Here is a 21,434-nt window from a genome sequence, read left to right as displayed (position 1 = left end):
TCTAAACTACTCTAAACTAAATTGTTCTCCTCCAGTTTGCCCCTTCTCTCAGCTTTGTTACTAAATCAGGTGTAACCACCTATTTACACCACTTTACCTGGTAGTGCTGCTGGTATGGTCACAAAGGACAACAGAACCTATTTTACCGGGTTTCCAAGCAAGCACAGCACAGAAATTATTTCAGTCTGATTACCTAGCTATATACAGCATACCATAGATGGAATAAATGCATGGCATGAGGAAAGACTGCAAAAATGTTGAAAATAAAATGCTAGAAGCCGAGTTCAGGTGCTGAGCCACAATACAATGAGGCAATTAAGATCTAGGTCCACCACAGGGAAAAAGAAATCTGATAGTAATAATAATTCCTCTGTAAAACTATTTTGCAGGGCTGAAATGAAACTGAAACACATTTAGGGTGAGCACTGTTGTTCTAACTCCACAAAACCAGCAAGGATTAAAATGTGCATTTTGTATTTAATATTCCAGTGGTGGGGTATTTAAAACTACATTCCTGAGCATATATTATCTTTCCCTCTTCCAACAGCATGCGCTGTGTGGTGCAGGGACAAGTCAGCAGATGGCACCCACGAACCAGAGCACGCACACCCTGATGGCCCTTAGTTCACACACATGGGCTGGGTTATTCACAAAAACTTGGGATTTCTTTCTGTACCAGCCAGGATTTTCCCTTACACCGTGTAAATGGTCTAAGTTTGCATAAATCAAGTTCACCTTCACTACCAAGGTGACTTGCTGCATGATATTCAGATTCAAGGAGACATCAGAAAGAAGTGGAATGGTGCTTTTCACTTTCATAATTTATATCTCAAACTCCACAGTATCAGTCTTTTTACTCCAGTTTACATCAGTTTCTCTGCAAGAATGACAGTTGCAAATACTCCCTTTCACCTTGCCAAACATACACCTAAGATACAACCTCAAAAAATAAAAAAATCAACATACAGGTGGCAACTTCAGTCAAAGCTAGAAGGCATTAAAAAGAACCTAAAATTCTCTTAAAAATCAGTATCACAATACTGCCAGAACTCATGTTTTTTAGGTCTGGGGTTAACAGCAGTCCTTATGCTACAAGAATGTGGATAAAAGGTAGCTGAAGGTCCTCAATAACAAAATAAGGTAGGGAGGGCATTAACTGCTAATGTGGAAGAAAAAGCAAGACAGGTACTAGATATCTGAAAGAGACTGGACTACCCAGAAACTCTATACTGCATATTTGCAGTACATAAACCACATAAAATTCTAAAAACGTCACTGTCTTTACATGATTTTCACCTTATCAAGAATTTTCTGAAAATCCAGTGCCTGTTATTGTTCTCATTCAAACTCCATGACTGCTTCTGCCCTTCAGTTATACCACTAGAAAGTAGTTGGTTTTTACACAAAACTAATTCTCATACCAAATGCAGATCTGTGCAACACTTTTTTTTTTCCTTCTTCCTCCTGTGAGAGAAAGAACAGGCTGGAAAAATACAGGGTTGTGCTGGGAATGGAAGACATGGAAAAATCTCATCTTCACTCAAGCTACTGATAAGGTGTACATCCATCTCTTTCTGTTTCAAGACTGACAAATATCAGATAAGGATTTAATTCTCAGGCCTGAAGTAAACACATGGAATACAGACACGAAGCTTGGACCAGCTATTTTAAGCAGTTGCTTGTGTTGTCACCACACGGCATCAATCACATCATACATTTTAGATCAACAGAAAGACTGGGATGCAGCAGGGTTCTGAATAGATAATCAGAACTGTGCTTCACTACATGACAGCTCCACCAAAAAAATTCTCAAAATCTAAATACATGCACAGGACAAACTGCATCTACTATATATAGGTCAAAAAAAAAAAAGCAGGGAGTCAGAAAAACTTTCATTCAGAACTGTAAGAGTGATGGATTAAGACAATAAAACAATTTCTTTGGGAAATACTTATTAAAAGGTATAAGCTTTTTTATTTAAATAATTTGAAATTGGAATATAAAAACAGAAAGACAGATTATATTCCTAAGAAACACTTCTATACCATTTATGCTGTGTGTTTCTCCCTCTTAACTGTGAGGGAAATAAGAGCAAATCACAGGAGCAGCTGCATCACAGAGCACAGAGCAGGTAGAAGGGACACCAGGTAAAGAAATACCTGAAAGGAAGATTTGTAGTTAAAGATGCAATAGATAAAGGGATTTCCACAAGGACACAGAAAGGAAGGATTCTGTGATATATTTCCACAGCTCCTGTTGGCAGCAGCAGACTTTAAAGGAATTTGGAAGTGTCTGTGACCAAATCCCTCAAGTCAGACAGTTTGAAGCAGCCCTGCACATTTATTCAGAGGAACAGGATCACCAGTATGTAAGAACTGAATGGGTCCAGAAGTTGCTCATTTAAGCATCTAATATTATATATCCCAAACTGGGTCTCTGCTTGTTAAGGAAACATTCCTGGGAGAATCCACACAGAAGCTTTGCAAAGACAAAAAAGTGAAAGCAAGCAGTGCCAACTTGTTGACGTACATAGAAAATGTTTGATATCACATAGGAGCAGCCTCTGAGCTATGTCAGTGCTCTCAGCCTGTACATGGCCCTGTCCCAGGAACTCAAACAAAACCACGTAAAAATAACTCCAGTCCCTAAACCAGCAGAAGGCTGATTCAGATGGCCCTGTGGCTCAATGCAACACAACCTCAGCCATGTGAAATACTCATTCCCTTCTCTTCAAGACTGCTGGCATTTCAGCCTGAGTGAACTGACTTTGCTTTCAATCAGGGATACCACAAAATGCAGCTGTTTAACAAAAAACAAAACAAAACCAAAAAAGGAAAAAGAAAAAAAAATCACCAAAAGCTTAAAGAAGAAATAGAAAAAAATAATCAGCATCCAAAAGAGTAATGAAGAATAAAAATGGAAGAAACATGGGTTTCTTGACTTTATCATGGCTTTTGTAAGTCAGCCCATGGTACATGTCAGTCTGATATTGAGGCCTTAACACAGGGGACATCTCCCCCCATTCAGGGCTGGTAGCTCATTTCCTCAGCATCTTCTGAAGTTCCCAGCTTGTTCTTCCCTTGTAAGGCAGCCACACACTGGAAACACAGGGATGAAACCATCAGATTTCTCCCCAGTGGTGGTTCCAGTAAACAAAAATGGAACCTTTCTATAGTCTGCATGCTGCAGTTTTACAATGCTTTTTACACTCACCACAAGGCCAGGTAAAGCCAACACACAGACTTGAGTCCACCCTGCAGCAGTGCAAGAGTTGCTTTCATTACCCTCTTGCTGGAGATACTGTACATTTTTTTCCCATTTTACTGTCATCTTAACTTCCAGCTCATTAGTCCCTATCACATGGAAGGCTTCTCTTATCCCTCTGAGACAAACACATCACATCTACCATATCTGCAATGCCTCTGCTTCTGGATTAAGTTTCAAAGCCCAGTACAAAAGTTATGTAACTTAAGCAGGGTAGAGTGTCCAGAAAATGCAATCGAATTAGAAGAAAACAACCTAAAAGTAATCACATTAAACCGAGACAATTTTAAAAAGTACATTCACACACACTACGCAGGAAACTGAGAACTCAAGCAAAATCCTCACTGGTGGAATGGTATCAGCAGATCTTGTTGCCCTGGGATTGGACCTGAGAACAAAACCATGGAGAAACCTTTGCACCACTGCAGCGAATGCTAAAATTTCCATCAGCTGGAAAAGAATCAAGAATTTTCTTCTGGCACAGAAGAAAACATATTTTCAAATGCCCAGAAGTAATTGATAATTTGTATCACCTTGATCAACTATGATCTCTCACCTTTGTGCTCAAATCTGTTGCAGATTGTTAATTAATACTACAATCTTAAAGCTGCCATTTCTCCCTTCTCCACCCTGTATTTTCTCACACCACCTTCCCATATCCCTCATTTTCTAAGACAATATTCCTCACCAAGCAGTATTTTTTTATCCAGCTCTATTAACCATTAGTTTATTAATTGCATTTAACTCTTGCACAGTGTTAATATATATTTTGTATGAAATATTTGAGAAATTCCCTTAAATAAGTGGAAATTACAGATGTAAATTTACTGTTTTGAATGTGATTAAACTATAAGGTTGCTTCTGTAAATGCAGTATCTTTGTGCACTGCTAATGAAGGCTGACCTTCATTTAGCAGCCTTTTCCTTGGGCCAGAAAACTGATATCAGAACTTGTGGTTGGATTAGGACCTCTGATGCTATTAAAATAAAGAACAGCTGCTGCCCTAACCACATTAGAATGGCTTTACTGCACTTTTTGATTACTATCAGCTAGAAAAACAGGATTTTTGTTGACTTCAGAGCGACAGTTTGCTGGAGGGAGAAGGGCAAAACTGTGTTTGATTATTAGCAGATATTTGCTGATAAGAACTACTTAGTGGAACAAACCAAAGACTCTTCTATAAATTACATAAAGGCAGCTTTTCCCTTTGGGAGCTGTAGCTCTTGCTTGTGTCAGCAGATACCAGAAGGGTTGACTTCTTCCTTTAATATGCAATATGCCAGAGTTAGTTTCAATGAGGCCCAAGGAAGCGCCTGCAGAGTTCATGGCTGTGCTTTATTCCAAGTGTGACCTGCTATCTTACCATCTTGGCTTTTATTGCTTTATAAAAACATGCCATGACTTAGATTGCCAGACAAGAAAAAAAGAAAGGGAAAAAAACCCAAACAGGAGTAACACTGCTCAAGAATAGCAAGTATCACCAGTTACAATAAATCTTATCATCCTAAAAAAAATATATCCTGCCATCATCCTGGAGAAGAAAGGCTGAATATTCTGTGCTCATGCAGTCAAACTCTAGTATTTTCAAGAAAGGTAATCAGAAGGAAAACTCTATCAACACCAAAACTCAGTCAGCAGAAGTCCCTGGCTGAACCCCTGTTCCAGCTAACCCTGGTGAAGTTCAGAGGAAAGCCACACCAGCCTCAGTGTTCCAGGCCAGATCCAACTTCCTCAAAGATCAAAAGGCATTTGAGTCCAGGAATTTAGTTCAACCTATTACAGGAGACAGACAACTGCCAAGTGGAATCTTAACCTAAATTTGTACAGTGTTTAGGGATATCTAAATCAGACCTACCCACAAGTTAATCCTACAGCGGCTGTTGTGCTGCAGAAAGGAGTAATTAAGAGGATGATTTTTTACTGACTTGCACACAAGACCTTGCAATTCCCTGTGGCTCCCAGAGCCTCTTTACACGTCATAACAGAAGGCCCTCATAAACCTTGGCATGGATTTACTAACACCTTTGTTAAAATGTCTCATTATTCAAAAGTATGTATTTTAGTAGAACTGGTAAGAAAATTATATTCCTGAAAAAAAAAAAAAGGAAATACCCTCAATGGTCCTTTCCCAGGAAAGATTTCCCACCCATCCTGGTTTGAGATAACACATTCCCTCTAGACTGCAGAGTAGAACACAGCCACAGAAAACCAACACTAGAAGAATTTTTCCATCATTGCTCTTAAGGAAAAAAGTACGTTTCCAAATTTAAAAAGCAGACAGTAACTGCTGCCTTGTGTGTTCTGGAAAGAACATTAATCAGGTTATTTTTGTAATTTACAAACAACTAGTATAGCTAAATGCTTTGAAGCACAACATCAGATTTCAGCTGCAAGGAATACAGGCCTACCTTTAACCCAGTTGGTCTTTTGCCAGGCACGTTCTCCCATTGAAACAGGGGCATTTGTGCTACCAAGAACACTGTGCATGGATGGGAAAATAACCTCAAGTACTGTAACAATTATTAGACAGCATCCACATGACAGACAGTGGCCTTTCAGGCCCAGAAATACTTGTTACTAACTTTTTGGTTGGTTGAGGAGTTTTTTTGTTTCAAAAGAAAACAACACCAGCAGCATCACAAAACCACCAAACCACATCTTCAGAGCAGAATATCGATGCAATTGAGGAATATTCAGAGCTGGGTAATTCCTGCATGCTAACAGCATAATCTCCAGAACAACCCAAGAGAAGATGGAAGGAATGCCTAAACTACACTGACAACTCCTTACAGCTCCTTTGGAAATTCTGGAGATCACCTCAGAGGAAATTACCATCAGACCCTATATACATACATAAATGCAAGTTGTCTTGTTAAGAGCTACAAGAGTAGCCTTAAATCATCTCCTTATAAATATGCATTGACATTCTGAATATGCAAAACATACCAATCAAAATTAACTCATTTTCTGCCTCTGAACCACAATGAATACTCAACAGATCCCAAATGTCAGTGAAGGTGAATTTCCCTACTTCCCCTTCTCCAGAAAAACCTCAGCTCCTTGTGGTTACTGTTGCTTGAGACCTAAGGAGTTCCAGACTGAGATGCTTTGTGGATCTTACTGACAGTGACGTTTAGAGAGTGCACATGCTACAATACATCCAACTTCATGAAGTTACTGCTTTTCTTATCAGAGCTCCTCAATAGAACTCACACCTGACCTGTGAGCAAAGCACAGGAACAACAGCTACAGGAAGAGCTGTGACACCACATCCCATTCCATGTGCCAACACAGAGCTGGATAACGAGGTCCAGCAGCTCGTTACCCTTTTACCATGGTGTAAAAGGGAGGTTTATGAATGACAAATAGAGAATTGTAGAATAGTTTGGGTTGGAAGTGATCTAAAAAGATGATCTAGTTCCAGTCCCTGCCATGGGCAGGAACACCTTCCACTATACCAGGCTCTCCAAGCTCCAACCAAGCTGGCCTGGAACGCTTCCAGGGATGGGGCATTCACGTCTCTTGGTAACCTGGGTCTCATCACTCTCACAGTAAAGAATTTCTTCTTAATATCTAATGTAAGCCTACCCTCCCTTTGGCTTAAGGCCATTTTGAGGCTAAATATCAACAGCTACTTTCAGTTGTAAAGAGAATGTGCATAATGAGGCTGAAAAAAATCAGGCTTACCACTCCAGTAGTGAGATGGAATATCAGATGCAGAGCATGGAAGATCACAGGTGTTTTCAGACAAAACACTGTATTGCTCAGAGATGGTTCATAGGAAAAGTATTTTAAATTAGTTACAGAAAAAAAATGCAATAGAAAATGAACTTCTGAGTGCATATTTCTTAAAGCAAGAACAGCCTCCCAAAGCTTTATTTTAGTGCTTCCAAAAGTGCATACAAAAAAAGCAGTGCTTGGCTGTCTGCAAACAAGCACCCAGGGAAAAGTGCAAAATAGGATTCCCAGGGGGCAGCTGTGATTCATGAAGGACACTGCTCCTGCAGCCACTCTTTGCAAGCTCTCTGGATTTTCATTTTATTAGATGCACAGACAGAGCATAGTAAAGAAACACTTCCATTTTCACAGAATGGCAGGGAATAACACTCATCCCATTTATAAAGCAGGACAAAGAAAAGTAGGTAGATTCCACAGCATGAGGCACACTCTGCTTCAAGCGGCAGCTTCTGATAATGTTATCATATCAACCACCACCAACCTTAAAAGGTAGAAAAACTGAAAGTAAAACAAAGCAACAGCAAGTGTACCAGGAAGGCAAAGTGAAGCCTGCATTCCTTTCCAGCCTTGGAGCCTGACTTCATCTTAGCTAGGGTGACCTTCCACTGGGTCCAGCCTTGAATACTAATATTAGACTAAAAAGAAGTGTGCCACCCTCTAAATATAATGATGACTCAACACCTAGAGGCTTCAGTGACGTAATATGAACAAAGAGATTCTGACTTCACAATCTAGATGCTTAAAACTCAAGTCAAAAGGAACAGATTTTCCTTCCCCTGCAGACACAAATCCTGCTTAGAGCCTCCCAGAGCATCATCTTGAATTAGCCTGTAGGAAAAGGGAACTGAAGTAACATTTCACACATGGCAGCAGACACACTGGCTCCACTTTGTTTAAAAGGAGCACTGAACAGACACATTTCAATTATCTGCTTCAGTCAAAGCATCAGCAGAAAGTTTCAGTTCCAGAATTAACATACAAAAGTTAAAGACAACACAGCACACCAGTGAGCAGTCCAGTGTATTTCACTGAACCTTAAAAATAAAAATAGGTGTATGAAAAGGGGCTTTGTTTTTGTAAGTACGAAGGGGAAAAAGACTTTACAAGTAAGGTTACAAAGAGCTCTTAAAGCATCATCCTTGGACAAATATTTCGGCACCCACCTGAGGGAACCTCAAATATTTTTCAGAATCCAAGTTCAATAATACATCTTAAAAAAAACGTCAGAGGAAGTCTAACAGAGGCTTCTGCAGCAAGAGCAAGCAATCATCCAATATATGTAAATAAAGTTGTAATGTGAAAGAATCCCTCATGAAAATAGTAATTGTTTTCATAGTAAAGTCTTTCTATTAAAATAGGATTATCTTTTCCATTGGCTTGTTAGTTTGACTTTTCTCCTTCCTGCCCCACCCCACCTCCATTAAGCTCACAGTTGAGAGAATGCATTTTTAATCACCTTCATTCCCCCGTCTTGCATTCCCACACTGGCCCTCTGCATCAGAAGAATTAATACACACTTCACAGAATCACAGATTGAGGAGGTTGGAAAGGACCTCTGGAGATCATCTTTTCCAACCCACCCATGGCTCAAGCAGGGCCAGATTGAGCTCAGCTACCCAGGACCACGTCCAGACAGCTTCAGAGTATCTCCATGGAGAGAGAGACTGCACCACCTCCCTGGGCACCCTGTGGTATCACTGCCACAGTAAAAATCATTTCCGGATGTTCAGAGGGAACCTCCTGTGTTTCAGCTGATGCCCATGGCCCCTGCTCCTGGCACTTGGCACCACTGAAAAGAGTCTGGATCAGCCCTGTTTGCACCCTGTCTTCAGGGGTTCACATACACTTCTCAGATCCACCTGAGCCTTCTCCAGCTCAACAGGCACAGCTCCCTTGGCCTTTTTTCAGAGCACACAGGCTCCCATCCCTTCATCTCTGTGACCTCCCTCCAGTATGTCTACATCTTCCTCATGCTGGAAATTCCAGAACTGGAAACATTTGAGCAGTATTTTCTCATGCAGAAATAACAATAGTATCTCCTATTGGCTTAGATTACATTGGCAAGAAAAAGCACTTGGTGGGCTTTGGCTATCACTGCCTAGGTAGCTTCACCATAAATAAAATGCTCAGAAACTGATGAATCATTCTTTATCTGAAATAAAACCATCAAGTTTAATCGGTGCACCTTTCAATTTGAGCCAAAAGAATGGTAAATAAAGGAGCATGCAACTTCTAAAACGCTTGAGGAAACACATCCTTCCCTCATAAAAACATACTCTAATAATGAATATTACTAGCTTTGTGTAAGCATCTCCTGAGGCACTACAGCATCTGAAGAAACCATCATAAGAGACAAAGATGCTTCACTTTGACAGTGTGTTTACCAGCCCCAGCCTGAAGGAAGTTCCAGTCACAGAACAGAATGGTTGATTTTACAAAACAGTGATACATGCATAACAAAAGCACAACAAAAGAGTTACCAGTCAGAGTTTAAGGGCTATGGGTAGCAATTAATTGCTGAAACACTCTAATGCCCACCCTCAGGAGTTATCAGTCATGGCCTTTGGCTCACCAACACAGCTGCTTTATCAGGAAAGCTAAAAGGAGCAGCACCTCCCATTCAGTCACACTACGAGCCAAAAATAAGTCTCAATTTTGCCATATCTTGCTCACACATAAATAGTCCCATCAATATGATAAAACCCAGGGTTAAAGGCATAATTTTATTTTTTGCTTCTTTATAGTAAGACTTCCATGACCCAAACAAGTCAGTGCTGTACACTCCAAAACACCAAATTAATCTGCCCCTACCATTAACAGCTTTATGCCAATACAAATGATCAGAACACAGGACAGTGACAGGAGCAAAACTGAATGTGATCCCAGCTTAGCAACAGATTATCCTGTTGGATAATCTTCTCCACACCTTCGCTGGATTTTAGGAATTAAAACGCTCTGTATTTTGAGCACACTGTAAAGAAGGTACAATTTCATTTTGCATAGGAGGAAGGCTGTCCATGATGGGAGTGGAGATAAGCAAAGCCATCTCCCCTCAGCTGTAGCAAGCTGCTATCCTTCTGAAGCTGCTAGAACATCCTGCACAAATCCTTAAATGCCCATAGTATCAACTCAGTTATCTGGGGCATTCTTCTGATCCAAGCACACATTTCTTTCAAGGAACACACCTGGAAGGTAGGGAAATATTTTTTGACCAGATGCTCTGTTACTGAAGCAAGATCAGTAATAGGTAGCATTAATCTATATTCCCCTTTTCTTCAGTGTTTCTGGGCAGTCAGTTCCAAGCAGCTTCCTTGCATGGCAACTTCATCTTCACATCCCAGAGTCCACAACTCTTCAGGCTCAGGATAGGAGACCTCAGGGTGCCAGCCAGGAGAAAACCCAAGCCTGTGTCTTTCCCTGCAAAGGACATGGCCTTCAGCTGCCAGAATTCGTCACCTTCAGAGAATGAACATCCAAACTCAGGCTCCCTGCAGGTGCCATCATTGCTTTTGACAGGAGACCAAATCCCTTCTAAGAGGGATTGTAGACACACAGCACTGGTGAAAGGGTATTTCTGACACAGGACTCAGAACAAACCAAATCAGCTTATCCCCAGCACAGGTGTACGTGCTGCCAGTAGCTGCTGCAAGTCCACATTCCAGCACAATCTGGAATTTACCCTGTATCTGATACAAAGGAGTTAAATGCCTTCAAATTAAAACCTGTCTTTAGTGAGTGTATTGCTTAGATATTAGTGTGTTAGAAGTTTGAACTTGACATTTCAGCCCCTTGGACACCTCGATAATGTAACTTTAGAACTGACAGAGTAACTTCTTTACTTTAATGCTGTTCCATGCTAAAGCCACTCAGAACATTCCACACCAAATCAAACCATTACAACGAGGGCCTTCTCTGGCTTCCTTTACTAGCTAACTTGTAACTTCCAATGACAGCTTCATTTTACTCCTAAAAGTGCAGGTCAAAAGTAAAAGCAAAAAAGCTTTACTTTCTGCAGAATGAACACCACAATTAAACAATTTTAGATCTAACCATTACTGCAGTACATACTTTTTAGAAGCTTAGTGTACCATTACATATACTTTGGATCAAGATATAATTGAAGATATGATTGTTAGCACCATCTATGAATAGTGATCATGTGAGATTTTAAAATTTAGCTTAGCAACTTGACAATATTTTTATTTGGAATTCATGTGTGCTCTTATCTTGCAGCAACAGTTATTAATAGAAAGGATTATGGATATTAATCATCTTGGAACACAAGACCATGTTCTACAGGAATAATAAAAACCATCATCAACTCCCCAGGTTCTTGGATTTAATGAGAAATCTGAAGGTAATCCCATCTTGTTAAATAGAGACTTAGAGGAGTAACCACTTACCTGCACACAGAGCTTCAACCCACAGCACGCACAGGGCGTTTACAGACCCGCACGTGGCACAGAACATCCACCTCCACAACCCAGCTGCTATTCTTAAGACACATCCTTAAGTCCTGCAAGTCTTTGGGGATTGCTATCCCACATACTTACATAATCACCCATTCCATTTTCTAACTAAGCCATCAGCTAAATACCAGAATGCAGCTCTCAAAAGGGAAAGCTCAGGAGCAAGTGGGGATAGAATCTCTGCAGGGTAAAGAGAGAGATTCTCTTCTTCCAGGTGGGCTTCTGTTTCCTCCCTTTAAAACTGGACTTTCAGACCCCTTTAACTTCAGTCAAGTTCATTACCAGATGGTGAGAAAATTCTGGAAAATGGCAGAATGTAAATGCAAGATGCTTATTAGCAAAAGGCCTGTTCAATAGAATAGGGAACTATTTTTCAAAATTGCAATTTAAAGTGTAGAATTTGTAATATATAAATGCCCATTTTAAAGCTCATATTGCAGCACTAATCTATATTACTCAAACATACACAAGCCATTATTACAGAAGACAAAAATGCCTAAAAAAAGTAAACCCAAATAATTCCACTTGTACAGCCTCACCAGACATCACTTTCAGTACCTTTAACAGGGAGCCTGTATCCTTAGAAATCTTGTTTTATTCCTCTTTTATCTGGAAATCCCCCCATTAAAAGTCTTTGTCCATTCTGGCCAGCTCTAGTCCCAGTGATTTTGTAGTTATATCTGGGTACCTCAGACAGTTTCAAGCAAAACCCACTGTACCACTGTCATCTTGTTTCTGAATTGCAAATTCTGAACAGGACACTCAAGCAGCTTGAGATGTGCCTATAACAATTAGCTCAGACTCATTTCATCACACAATAAAGCTCCAAGCCGTCAGATTTATATTCTTGAAGTCTCAGACAGAAATAATACTAGACTAAGAAACAGGAACTGAATGCTTCTTACAAGAGTTGTTTTTTTTGGTTATTGTTATTATCTTAAGACCATGTTGTTCTCAACATTGTTTTAGATTAATTGCAGAGTTCAAGATATTTTCATGAAGATTCTCATGTGTTTTTATCTAGAAAATCTGAAGTGAATGACAGGGAGAACACAGTAGTACAGATAACTTAAAACATGCCAGACCTTATCTCTCTTCTCTGCAAGTACATGAAAGGAGGTTGGAGTGAGGCAGGTGGTGGTCTTGTATCCAAATTAGCATCAGTAAGACATAAGGAAAAGGTCTCAAGGCATGCCAGGGGAGGTTTAGCTAGGATATTAGGAAAAAATTATCCACCAAAAGGGTTGTCAGCATTGGAACAGGCTGCCTAGAGAAGGGGTTGAGTCACCAGCCCTGGAGAGGTTTAAAAGATGTGTACATGTGGTACTTGGGGACACAGTTTAGTGTGACTTGGCAATGGCTGGGCTAATGGTTGAACACAATCTTAAAGGTCTTTGCCAACCTAAGGATTCTCTAATTCTGTGAGAAAATACAGAAAGGCAGCCTCCCATCTCAGTGATCTGTGATCAGCAAGCAGGAGCAGCAATCATGTATTTGACTTTGCTGTTCCCACCATCCCCGCAGCCAAGGTTGCCATGAATACACAAACCTCCATTTCAGTATTCTGCAAATCTCAACAAAAGAAAAACATTTTATTTTTTGTTGACCTCAGCTGACAAAATGGCTTTTAAGCTCTTGAAATAAATGTCAAAGCAGAATGCTGCTGTTACCTTAGAAAGAAGTCATATTTGTGATCAAGTTTCTTTGCATGAAACTGATCAAACTGTTTCACTGGTAGCAATAAACAGATATAAAGCATAGGTTTCTCTTACAGGGAAAATCTGGAAACAGACACTGTACCTTACTGTCCTCATCCTCAAACACAGACTGGTGAACATTACAGGCGAAGAGAGAATTTGGGAGATCGTTGAAATCAATTATTTCATGAAAATCTTCCTCTGCAAAACATCTCTTCAGGCCGTTGTCTCCATTGATAGAGTAGAGTAGGAACTGTCCTCCATCCTCCGGGATGCAGCCGTACTGGCCAAGGCCCCGCATTCCAAAGAAGTAAGAATCTCCCCTCATCCCTGGCAGCACAGAGAACATCACACAGTTACACAATGTATTTAAACATTCCACACCCACAAGGTAACCCAGAGATTCTTAAGTCTGGGGGCTCCATTTGTAGAAAGTAAATTTCACACTATTTCAAGGCAACAGCTGGCCTCTGACACAGGGCACTGAGACCAGTCTCACCAAGGTTCAAACTTCATTTATTAGCACAGAAAAGGCCTAAACATACCAGTACAAGCTTCTGAACACAAGCAGAAGAGACATTACTTAAGGGCCCCTTGCCCTGTGAGAAAACACTGTGCTGTATTTGAGTTTAAGAGAACCATGTTTGTTACTGGGAAGGCTGCTGGTGCTTTTGAGTCTGCAGGCAGCTCAGGAAACATAATGCTCAGGATAAGAAGAACCTTGAAAATAACTTTGAAATTTAAACCAGGCTTCAAGAAAAAAAAAAAAAAACCCAAAAAAAAAAAAAAAAAACCAACAAAACAAAAGACCCTTATGGAAAGGAGCATGAACACAGCATCATCAAAAAACCAGTACAACCAAGATACATCTCTGCTTTAAAGAACACAGCCAATTTTTTCTACAGTTTAAGTACAGAACTTAGGCTGGTTTTCAAAGCCCATTAGCAATTTCTTTGTATCTTAATCACACTAGGAAGCAAATAAAGTTAAGGGAAGAGTGAGCTCAAGATGACTTTCAGCACTTTTAGGAAAGTCCTGCTGATTTTGGAGCCTTTATCCCAAATGCATTAGTATAGAAAGGTAATTTTAAGGCACACAAAATGAGCCCATACATTAAATGGTATCACTACTGTTGTTATGAGAGAAAGCTTCATGCCAGCCAAGGGGAGTAAGTCAAGGTCCAATTAATGATCAGTGTGTTAATTAGTATTAAATCTGGTATTTAGCAGTCCTTAGTAGACATCAACCTATTGCATCTAGAAAGCCCCAGTAAGTTAACTAGAAGTTTACTGGATAATAATCTATTCCCTTCTATTTGTGTCTTTCAATAACAATATGCAATCATTAGCTCCTTTTCCTCCTAGCACAAGCATTTAGAGAGTTACATAAACCCAGTGTGCTCATCTGTTCTGCTCTGCCCTTGCTCTCTTGCATACTTGCTATTCTCTATAAATAGCTGTAAATATTAGCTCAAACACACTATATAGAACTGCTGTCCAAAATTAAACCATATGGGTTTATTACACTTAATCTCAGTAAAGCTAAGTTATGGAGCTAATTTGCCATGGCTGTGCCTTTCATATAACCTCTGCTCTGAAATGAGATTTGGATGATGACAGCGCAAATCATTCCATAACATAAGGTTATGGAAATATCAGTAATTGTTATTGCTGGAGTCTCAGGGCTAATGACAGAAGTTCTCAAGTACACCAGCTGAAGCCATGCTCAAAAGTACTGTGCTAACCTGAGGATGGGTTTTCAGGCTGTCAAACACATACTTTGCTTTCAGCAGCTCAGCCCAATACTAGCACAACTACCTCCAACTAATTTCAGTTTAGAAATTAAATTCTCATTGGAAAAAGGAAGCCTGAACAAATGGCAGAAGAGATGGCTACAAGTTCAGCAGTACACGTTCGTGTAGGAGAGCTCACCCTCACAGCAACATTGCCTCTGGTATTTGAACCAACTCACTTCAGCTTTGTGTTACTGCACATTTCATGGTAAACACATCCAGGGAAATACTGCAAAGAAATCCTCACAGCAGCCAGAAACTTCACATCAGAATGCAGTATTTTCTCTAGCAAAAAGCTTTAATAAATCATCTCCTCCAAAAACAATCATCTCTAAGCATGTTTGTCATCATGTCTAGCCTGTGTCATTAGGTTTATGGAAATGAATCTCAAGCCCAGTGTGTTACAAAACACAATTTACATGACAGAGCAGACTTGTGCCAGGCTGTGGGAAGAATTTCATTCACAACAGGCAAACAATTTGCAGCCAGGGAAGACACTGACCATCTGAGAATTACACTGGACATGCTAAAGTTGTAGGAATCTGGATTATAATGTTAAAGCAAACAAGTTTCATACCTCCTTTCCCAAGGCATAACAAAGCTAACTGTGGAGAGAAGCAAAGAATCTCAATCTATTGACAGAAGTCAGAAAAGTATATAGACTTTCTCATTAAACAGTTGTTTATTTTTCTCTCCTGGGAGAGCCATATTATAATAAAGTACTACATAGGAAAGCTGTTAAGTTAGGAATTCAGCAAAACCACTATGACAAACAACAAAACAGACCAGGATTTTAAGTTATAACCATGAACGTCAGGATTTTAACCAATAACAAAAGGAACACATACTGCAGCAGCCAGGATGAGAAATAAATATTTACATCATGTGGCAGCAGTCTTTCTCTGCTAGAGCTCTTGGATAAGAAAAGCTTGATTCTTTTTTTTTCCAGCCAATTATTGAGACCCAGTGGGACTTGGGTATTGGCCAAGTCTTTTTAAGAAAGTCATGGTCTCACAGGCTTTTGGCCAGCTTTTCTCCCAGACTTGCAGGTAGGTGTCTGTGCCTGCACAGGCATCTTTTACTCTTAAGATGCACCCAGAGTTCTGATTAGTGTTCCCTCCACTAGCAGGTTAACTTATACCTGATTCCTAAATCCTCTGCCCAATTTATGATGGGATGGTTAAGAACACCTGTATGGAGTAACTGCTGTTTCACAGATTCTCCTTTGCCATGCACTGCACCATAGAAAGCACAGCACAGCACCACAGTTAAAACAGAAACCTCACTAAGAAAATACATACATGTTCCCAAGAGAAATAAACTGCCTGTGAGCCTGAGCTCAACAATAATCAGAGGGGACAAACATACTTGAATCAACATTTGTTAGCAGACTTCCATCAGAAGTTATCCACAGGCATAAGATGGAAAGCTTACATTTTTCTGTATTATGAATAATGTTACACATACAAAAATTTACATGTGTATATATATATATATATAAATCATAACTACATATCCTTTATTATGTCTGTCAAACCTTAAGGCTCAGGTATCATATTGTTGGTACTGTTTTGTGGCTTCTTTGAAATTACTTAGAAATTACTTAGCCTTAGACTTCAGGCAGTCCTCTGACAAAAAAAAAAAAAAAAAATTCTCTTTCCAATTATTCAACTAATTTAGAATAAAAGAACTTACATTTCAAATCCCTTAAAACAATTAACTCCAAGTCATGTATCATCCATGAACTGGATCTCCATATAAAATCAGCCCAATTAAAAGTAAACTTTTCTGTTATGATAATACAATCACTGGATCACATTCCCATTTATGTTAAAGCTCCTTTCCACAGCTTCTCACAAAGTAAGTTAACTTCATCCCCTTAGGATCCTTTTTATATTTAAAAAAAAAAAAAAAAAAAACCAAAACCCAGAAAAAACCAACGATCAACAAAACCCTACATAACAGTAAACTGCACTTACCTTCCTTTTAAAATGCAATGAGTTTAGATAAAGTTATGCATTTGTTTCTCCTCTCCCAAATCAGATTTTACAAATATTTGAGATACCAGAAGTTGCCATACAGGATTAAAAAAAAGTGGCAATGGCATTAAAAAAAATATATACACGAATATAGGCACTATCTAGAACCAGTATTGATGCTAAAATATCCAAAATCTTACCTGGGATAACAGCAAACTCTGTCAGGATTGCTCCCCTGAAAAGTCTGAGACACTGAGGCAGATTCAAACCTGGGGCAAACAACTTCATGTAACCCCCAGATAAAGCTGAGCACTTGCCACACCCATTTATTCCCTTTATTTAAAGCACACCTGAATGTTATCTGTGTTATTTCTGAATTTGGTGTAAGGTTTGGACCCTCAACTTTAATACATCCCACGGAATGAGAACCTCAAGAGTGCTGCACTTTTAACCCTTGGAGAACCACAGCAGCCACTTTCCTCCCAGACCCTTCACTTCACTTCACTCTGACGTGGGTTACTTCAAATTTCTCCTCCCGTGCTCCAGGTGTGCAAAGGTTTCTAATTTGGGATGGCTCCAAACACAAGGCAAACACCCTTCCCACTGGCACAGATCAGGTCGTGGCAGTGTTCAGCACTGGAGACGCTGTGACCAAAATCCCTGTAGAGATTCCAAGTGGGAGCTCTGTGTTCATTCTGTTACCTCACTATTTTTAGACACAGTACACCTCTAATTAAAATTAACAGAGGCCAGCAGAAAATTATATTCACTGGAAAACAGCAGTAGCTCACTGAAGTTTCTCTTTGAAAACTTACACTTATTTAGAAGAGTAAAGATGTACATCTTCTCATGAAGTCAGATCCCTGCAGAGCCAAAACCTTCAGCAGAAATTGTATTGAATGAAGACAATTTGAGGACATGAAGTGTCTGAATGGACCAATGCCTTCTATGTCACTGAGCATTTATTGATTTATCCACTGTTTTTATGGAAACTAATAAGGCATTTCCTTGGTGAACATTTCCCTGTCTTTAGAGTTTTTAAAAAGAATCCCTGAGGAACATCAAGAAACAGGCACATATCTCTTGAAATCGCTAAGAAACTTAACTTTTTTTTATTAAACACTGCTTGCCATGACAAACAACATGACTAAAAATAGAATAAAGCAAACAAAACGTTACAAATAGAAGCTTTAAATATAATCACTATCAACTAGAAGTATTATTGAGTCCTGAGTGCAAACCTGGAAACCGTAATCTGCAGGAATTAAGGAAATTTGGAGAAAAAAACAAAGCAAGAAAAGTTGCAGTTGCTTTTGTAGAAGGGTCTAGGAGAAGTGTAGGGATTCCATCTTGGCTCTCACTGGAAAAAAAAAAGCCCCAAAAAAGCAATTTTTACCATAATTCAAAGGCAGGGAAAAGGCAGGAGGGGGGAAATCAAACCCAGTGAATAAGATTTTACTGAAAGAATAATTTTTTACTTAAAATATTCACTGACTTTACAGTAGCAGAGACACCAATTTCAGTGGTGTCAGCCTAGGGTTGCATCTCCTGCTGAATCCAACTGGCCCCACACGGAAGGCTCTGTCAGAAAGCACAAATGTATCAGGGAAGGTCACAAAGTAACTTACTGGAATTTCATTCCACTCTGCACAATGAACGCTGGAGATGAGCATTATTTTTAATGGTGCTAACTCTTCACTGTGGAAAGCTCCTATGGACTTAAATAGAGGCTTTTTACTTAATTAGAAAGAGCAGAACTGGACCTCACATGACAGGATTAATGAACCTTTGCAGCCTCAAAAGCAACAAGGACTGTAGTGACCCCCTGCCACAGCCTTCACCCTGATCTCCCACCTGGGCAAATTCCCTTACAGGAATCCAAATTACCAGTACAGGGCAGTCCACTCACATTTGAGCTCCAGTTTGGTTAGCACCACACAAAAATAGTGCCAATCTCCACTCTTCCTCTTACAAAAGTGGCAGATATAAGAAAGAGGATTTTAATTTATTTTTTTTTTCTAAATGCTAACTGGTGCAAATCCCAAATGTTCTAATCCTTTCCATTGACATTCTAGCCGCATTAAATTTAGCTGAGACTTGGGAACTATTTTTGGAAGCTTTTAACATCCAAAGGGACTATTCAGTTTTATTCCTCTAAAGCAGGACTGGTCAGCTCAAGCAGCCCAAGACATGCACATCACACTGAAGGTTCAGCTGTGCCTCCCACGCCAGGGATGTATCCTGAGACCACAGAGGGACTCTGGCATTGCCTTGCTGAGCATCTGCATCTCCAGCACGGGAGAAAACGATCCAGGAGGCACTGGTGAACCCAGCCAAGCCAAAATTCCAGTGCCACTGCACAACAGGAAGGCGATACTTTGGAGCAGCCAATGCCAGGTGTGAAGATTCCCTGTGCTGTTCTTAAAGTTAAGAAGCTGAGCTTCAATCAGCTGGGCACTACAGTAACCATGGCAACATTAAGGTATTCAAAGAAAAAAAGAAAAAAAAGACCAAAAAACCCTCCCCAAACACAAAGAAACCAGAACAAGCCTCCTGATCACCTTCACTTGGCCTCTATGCTAATCTATTTAAAGCAAGCCCGTTTCATAAGGGGCACACAGCATTAGAGCGTCACCGGCCCTCAGCCAGAGCTGTCACCTCACACAGGGGTCAGTGGAACACTCGCTCACGGCTCAAGCAGCGCTCCAGCTTGGAACCTGAAACTCAGAACTGCGCCCCAAATCTCACCCAGAACCACCTGCAGCAGGAGCCATTCACCAGGCTTAACTCTTAGAAGACAGGACACAATGATGGCTTGGAACAACATTTCAAAGTTTCCTCCTCTAAAAGGATCTTCTGCTAGCACAATCAAGTAATTTATAAATTATTTAATTAATTACTCCAATGCAAGGACAAACCAAGCCACCGAATCTGGACACAAACTACAGTACTTGAAAGGGGACAGACAAACTGAATCACACACCTGACAACTTCTCAGAAGTTTAAGGAGGATAGAACAGATACTGCTGTGACAGGTACCAAAGACTAGTTAACAGAGATGATCATCTACAGAAAATCTTCTTCTGTCCCTGTTTACTGAGATGTGTTAGCATTTTTCTGTAATGCTTTATATTCTCACAGTACTCAGACTTTCCTCTGTACAAGGATGATGGGCAATCATATAATTTAGCTTCACTGCAAGATAAATGCAGCAGTTTCTTTACACTAATATGCATTTTCATAGAATAGGAATTTTTCTTTTCATCAGGGCAGCCACTCTAACTAGCTAAAAGATCAAACCACTTCCAAAACTTGAAAGCCAAAGACAGAAGCTGGTGTAAAGTATAACCCCTGATTAAACTACAATTCTCATTTATATGATTTCTTTCAGCTGCATAAACTTATTATACATGCGTTTTTAGGAACCTTCATTAAATTTCAAACTCAAGAAATAAAGGAGCACAATATTTTAAAGAGGCACAAAAGAATATAGGAGAGGTGAGGGGAAAAAAAAACCAAACCAGCAAGTTTGGAGAGCTATCTATTACATAACCATCAAACTACATTGGCTTGGGATCACTGAATCACAGAATGGTTTGGGTTGGAAGGGATATTAAAAACCACCTCGTTCCAACCCCCTGCCATGGGCAGGAACACCTTCCACTATCCCAGGTTGCTCCAAGCCCCATGCAAGCCGGCCTTGGGCACTTCCAGGGATGGGGTATTCACATCTTCTCTGGGCAACCTCTGCCAGTGCCTCACCGGCCTCACAGTGAAGAACTTATTCCTAATATTGAATCTAAACCAACCTTCCTTCACTTCCAAGCCATGCCCCCTCGGCTACAGCAGCCAAGTGTAAAGCATCCCGAGGAAAGCCTCCCTCTCAGGGCTCCCGGCGCAGCCCTGCCCGGAGCTGCCCAGTCCGGGTCCCCATCGCTGCGACCCCGACCTGCTCCCAGCACGGCCGCAAACCCCTTCCCACTTCCCCATCCCTCCTCACAAGCTCCTCCGCACCCCACCGGGGCAGACACCGGCCCCAGCCCCAATCCCTCCCGAGGGGCGGCCGCGGGCTCGCCGCGCATCCCCCGAGAGCCGCGGGTGGAAGGAGCCCCGAGGGCAGCGCGGCGCCGGGGCAGGACCGCGGGGCGGTTGCATAACCCAGGTCTGCCGGACAGCGCTGCGGCCCCGGCGGGGAAGGAGCCCCTGGGGAGGCGGCCGTGCCCTTACCTGCGGCTCGCTCGCCCTTCCCTGCCCGCCCGGAGTCCGCCTCACTCCGCGCCCAACGCTCCCTCAGAGCGCCCCGCGCCGCGCCCGCCAAGGTGGAGGACGGGGCGGCCCAATCAGCAACGCCTCCGTCGAAACAGGCAGGAGGCTTCGCCAATGAGAATGCGAGAAGCGTGTTGGTCCCGCCTCCCACACCCCAGGCCACGCCCCCAGCTCTCACGGCGACCCTCCGGGAATCGGCGACCGGGGGGGCCCGTGAGGGGACAGGGGA

General features: G+C 41.1%; 1 protein-coding gene across 1 annotated transcript in view; it reads right to left on the bottom strand.

The window, feature by feature from the left end:
- RCAN2 (regulator of calcineurin 2) overlaps nucleotides 1–21,229 on the bottom strand; it is an 84,859-nt gene extending 63,630 nt beyond the window's left edge. Inside the window, exons 1-2 of the mRNA XM_041480910.1 lie at nucleotides 21,167–21,229; nucleotides 13,272–13,498 (exon numbers count right to left, since the gene is read on the bottom strand). Coding sequence (XP_041336844.1) covers nucleotides 13,272–13,496 — 225 coding nt within the window. The 5' untranslated portion in view covers nucleotides 13,497–13,498; nucleotides 21,167–21,229. The remainder of the gene's footprint in view (nucleotides 1–13,271; nucleotides 13,499–21,166) is intronic.
- Nucleotides 21,230–21,434: the final 205 nt, after the last annotated feature.

Source organism: Pyrgilauda ruficollis, unplaced genomic scaffold (genome assembly GCF_017590135.1).
Source record: "Pyrgilauda ruficollis isolate IOZ18807 unplaced genomic scaffold, ASM1759013v1 scaffold54, whole genome shotgun sequence".
In the NCBI taxonomy this organism is placed as follows: domain Eukaryota; kingdom Metazoa; phylum Chordata; class Aves; order Passeriformes; family Passeridae; genus Pyrgilauda; species Pyrgilauda ruficollis.
This window is presented reverse-complemented; position numbering and strand designations above follow the sequence as displayed.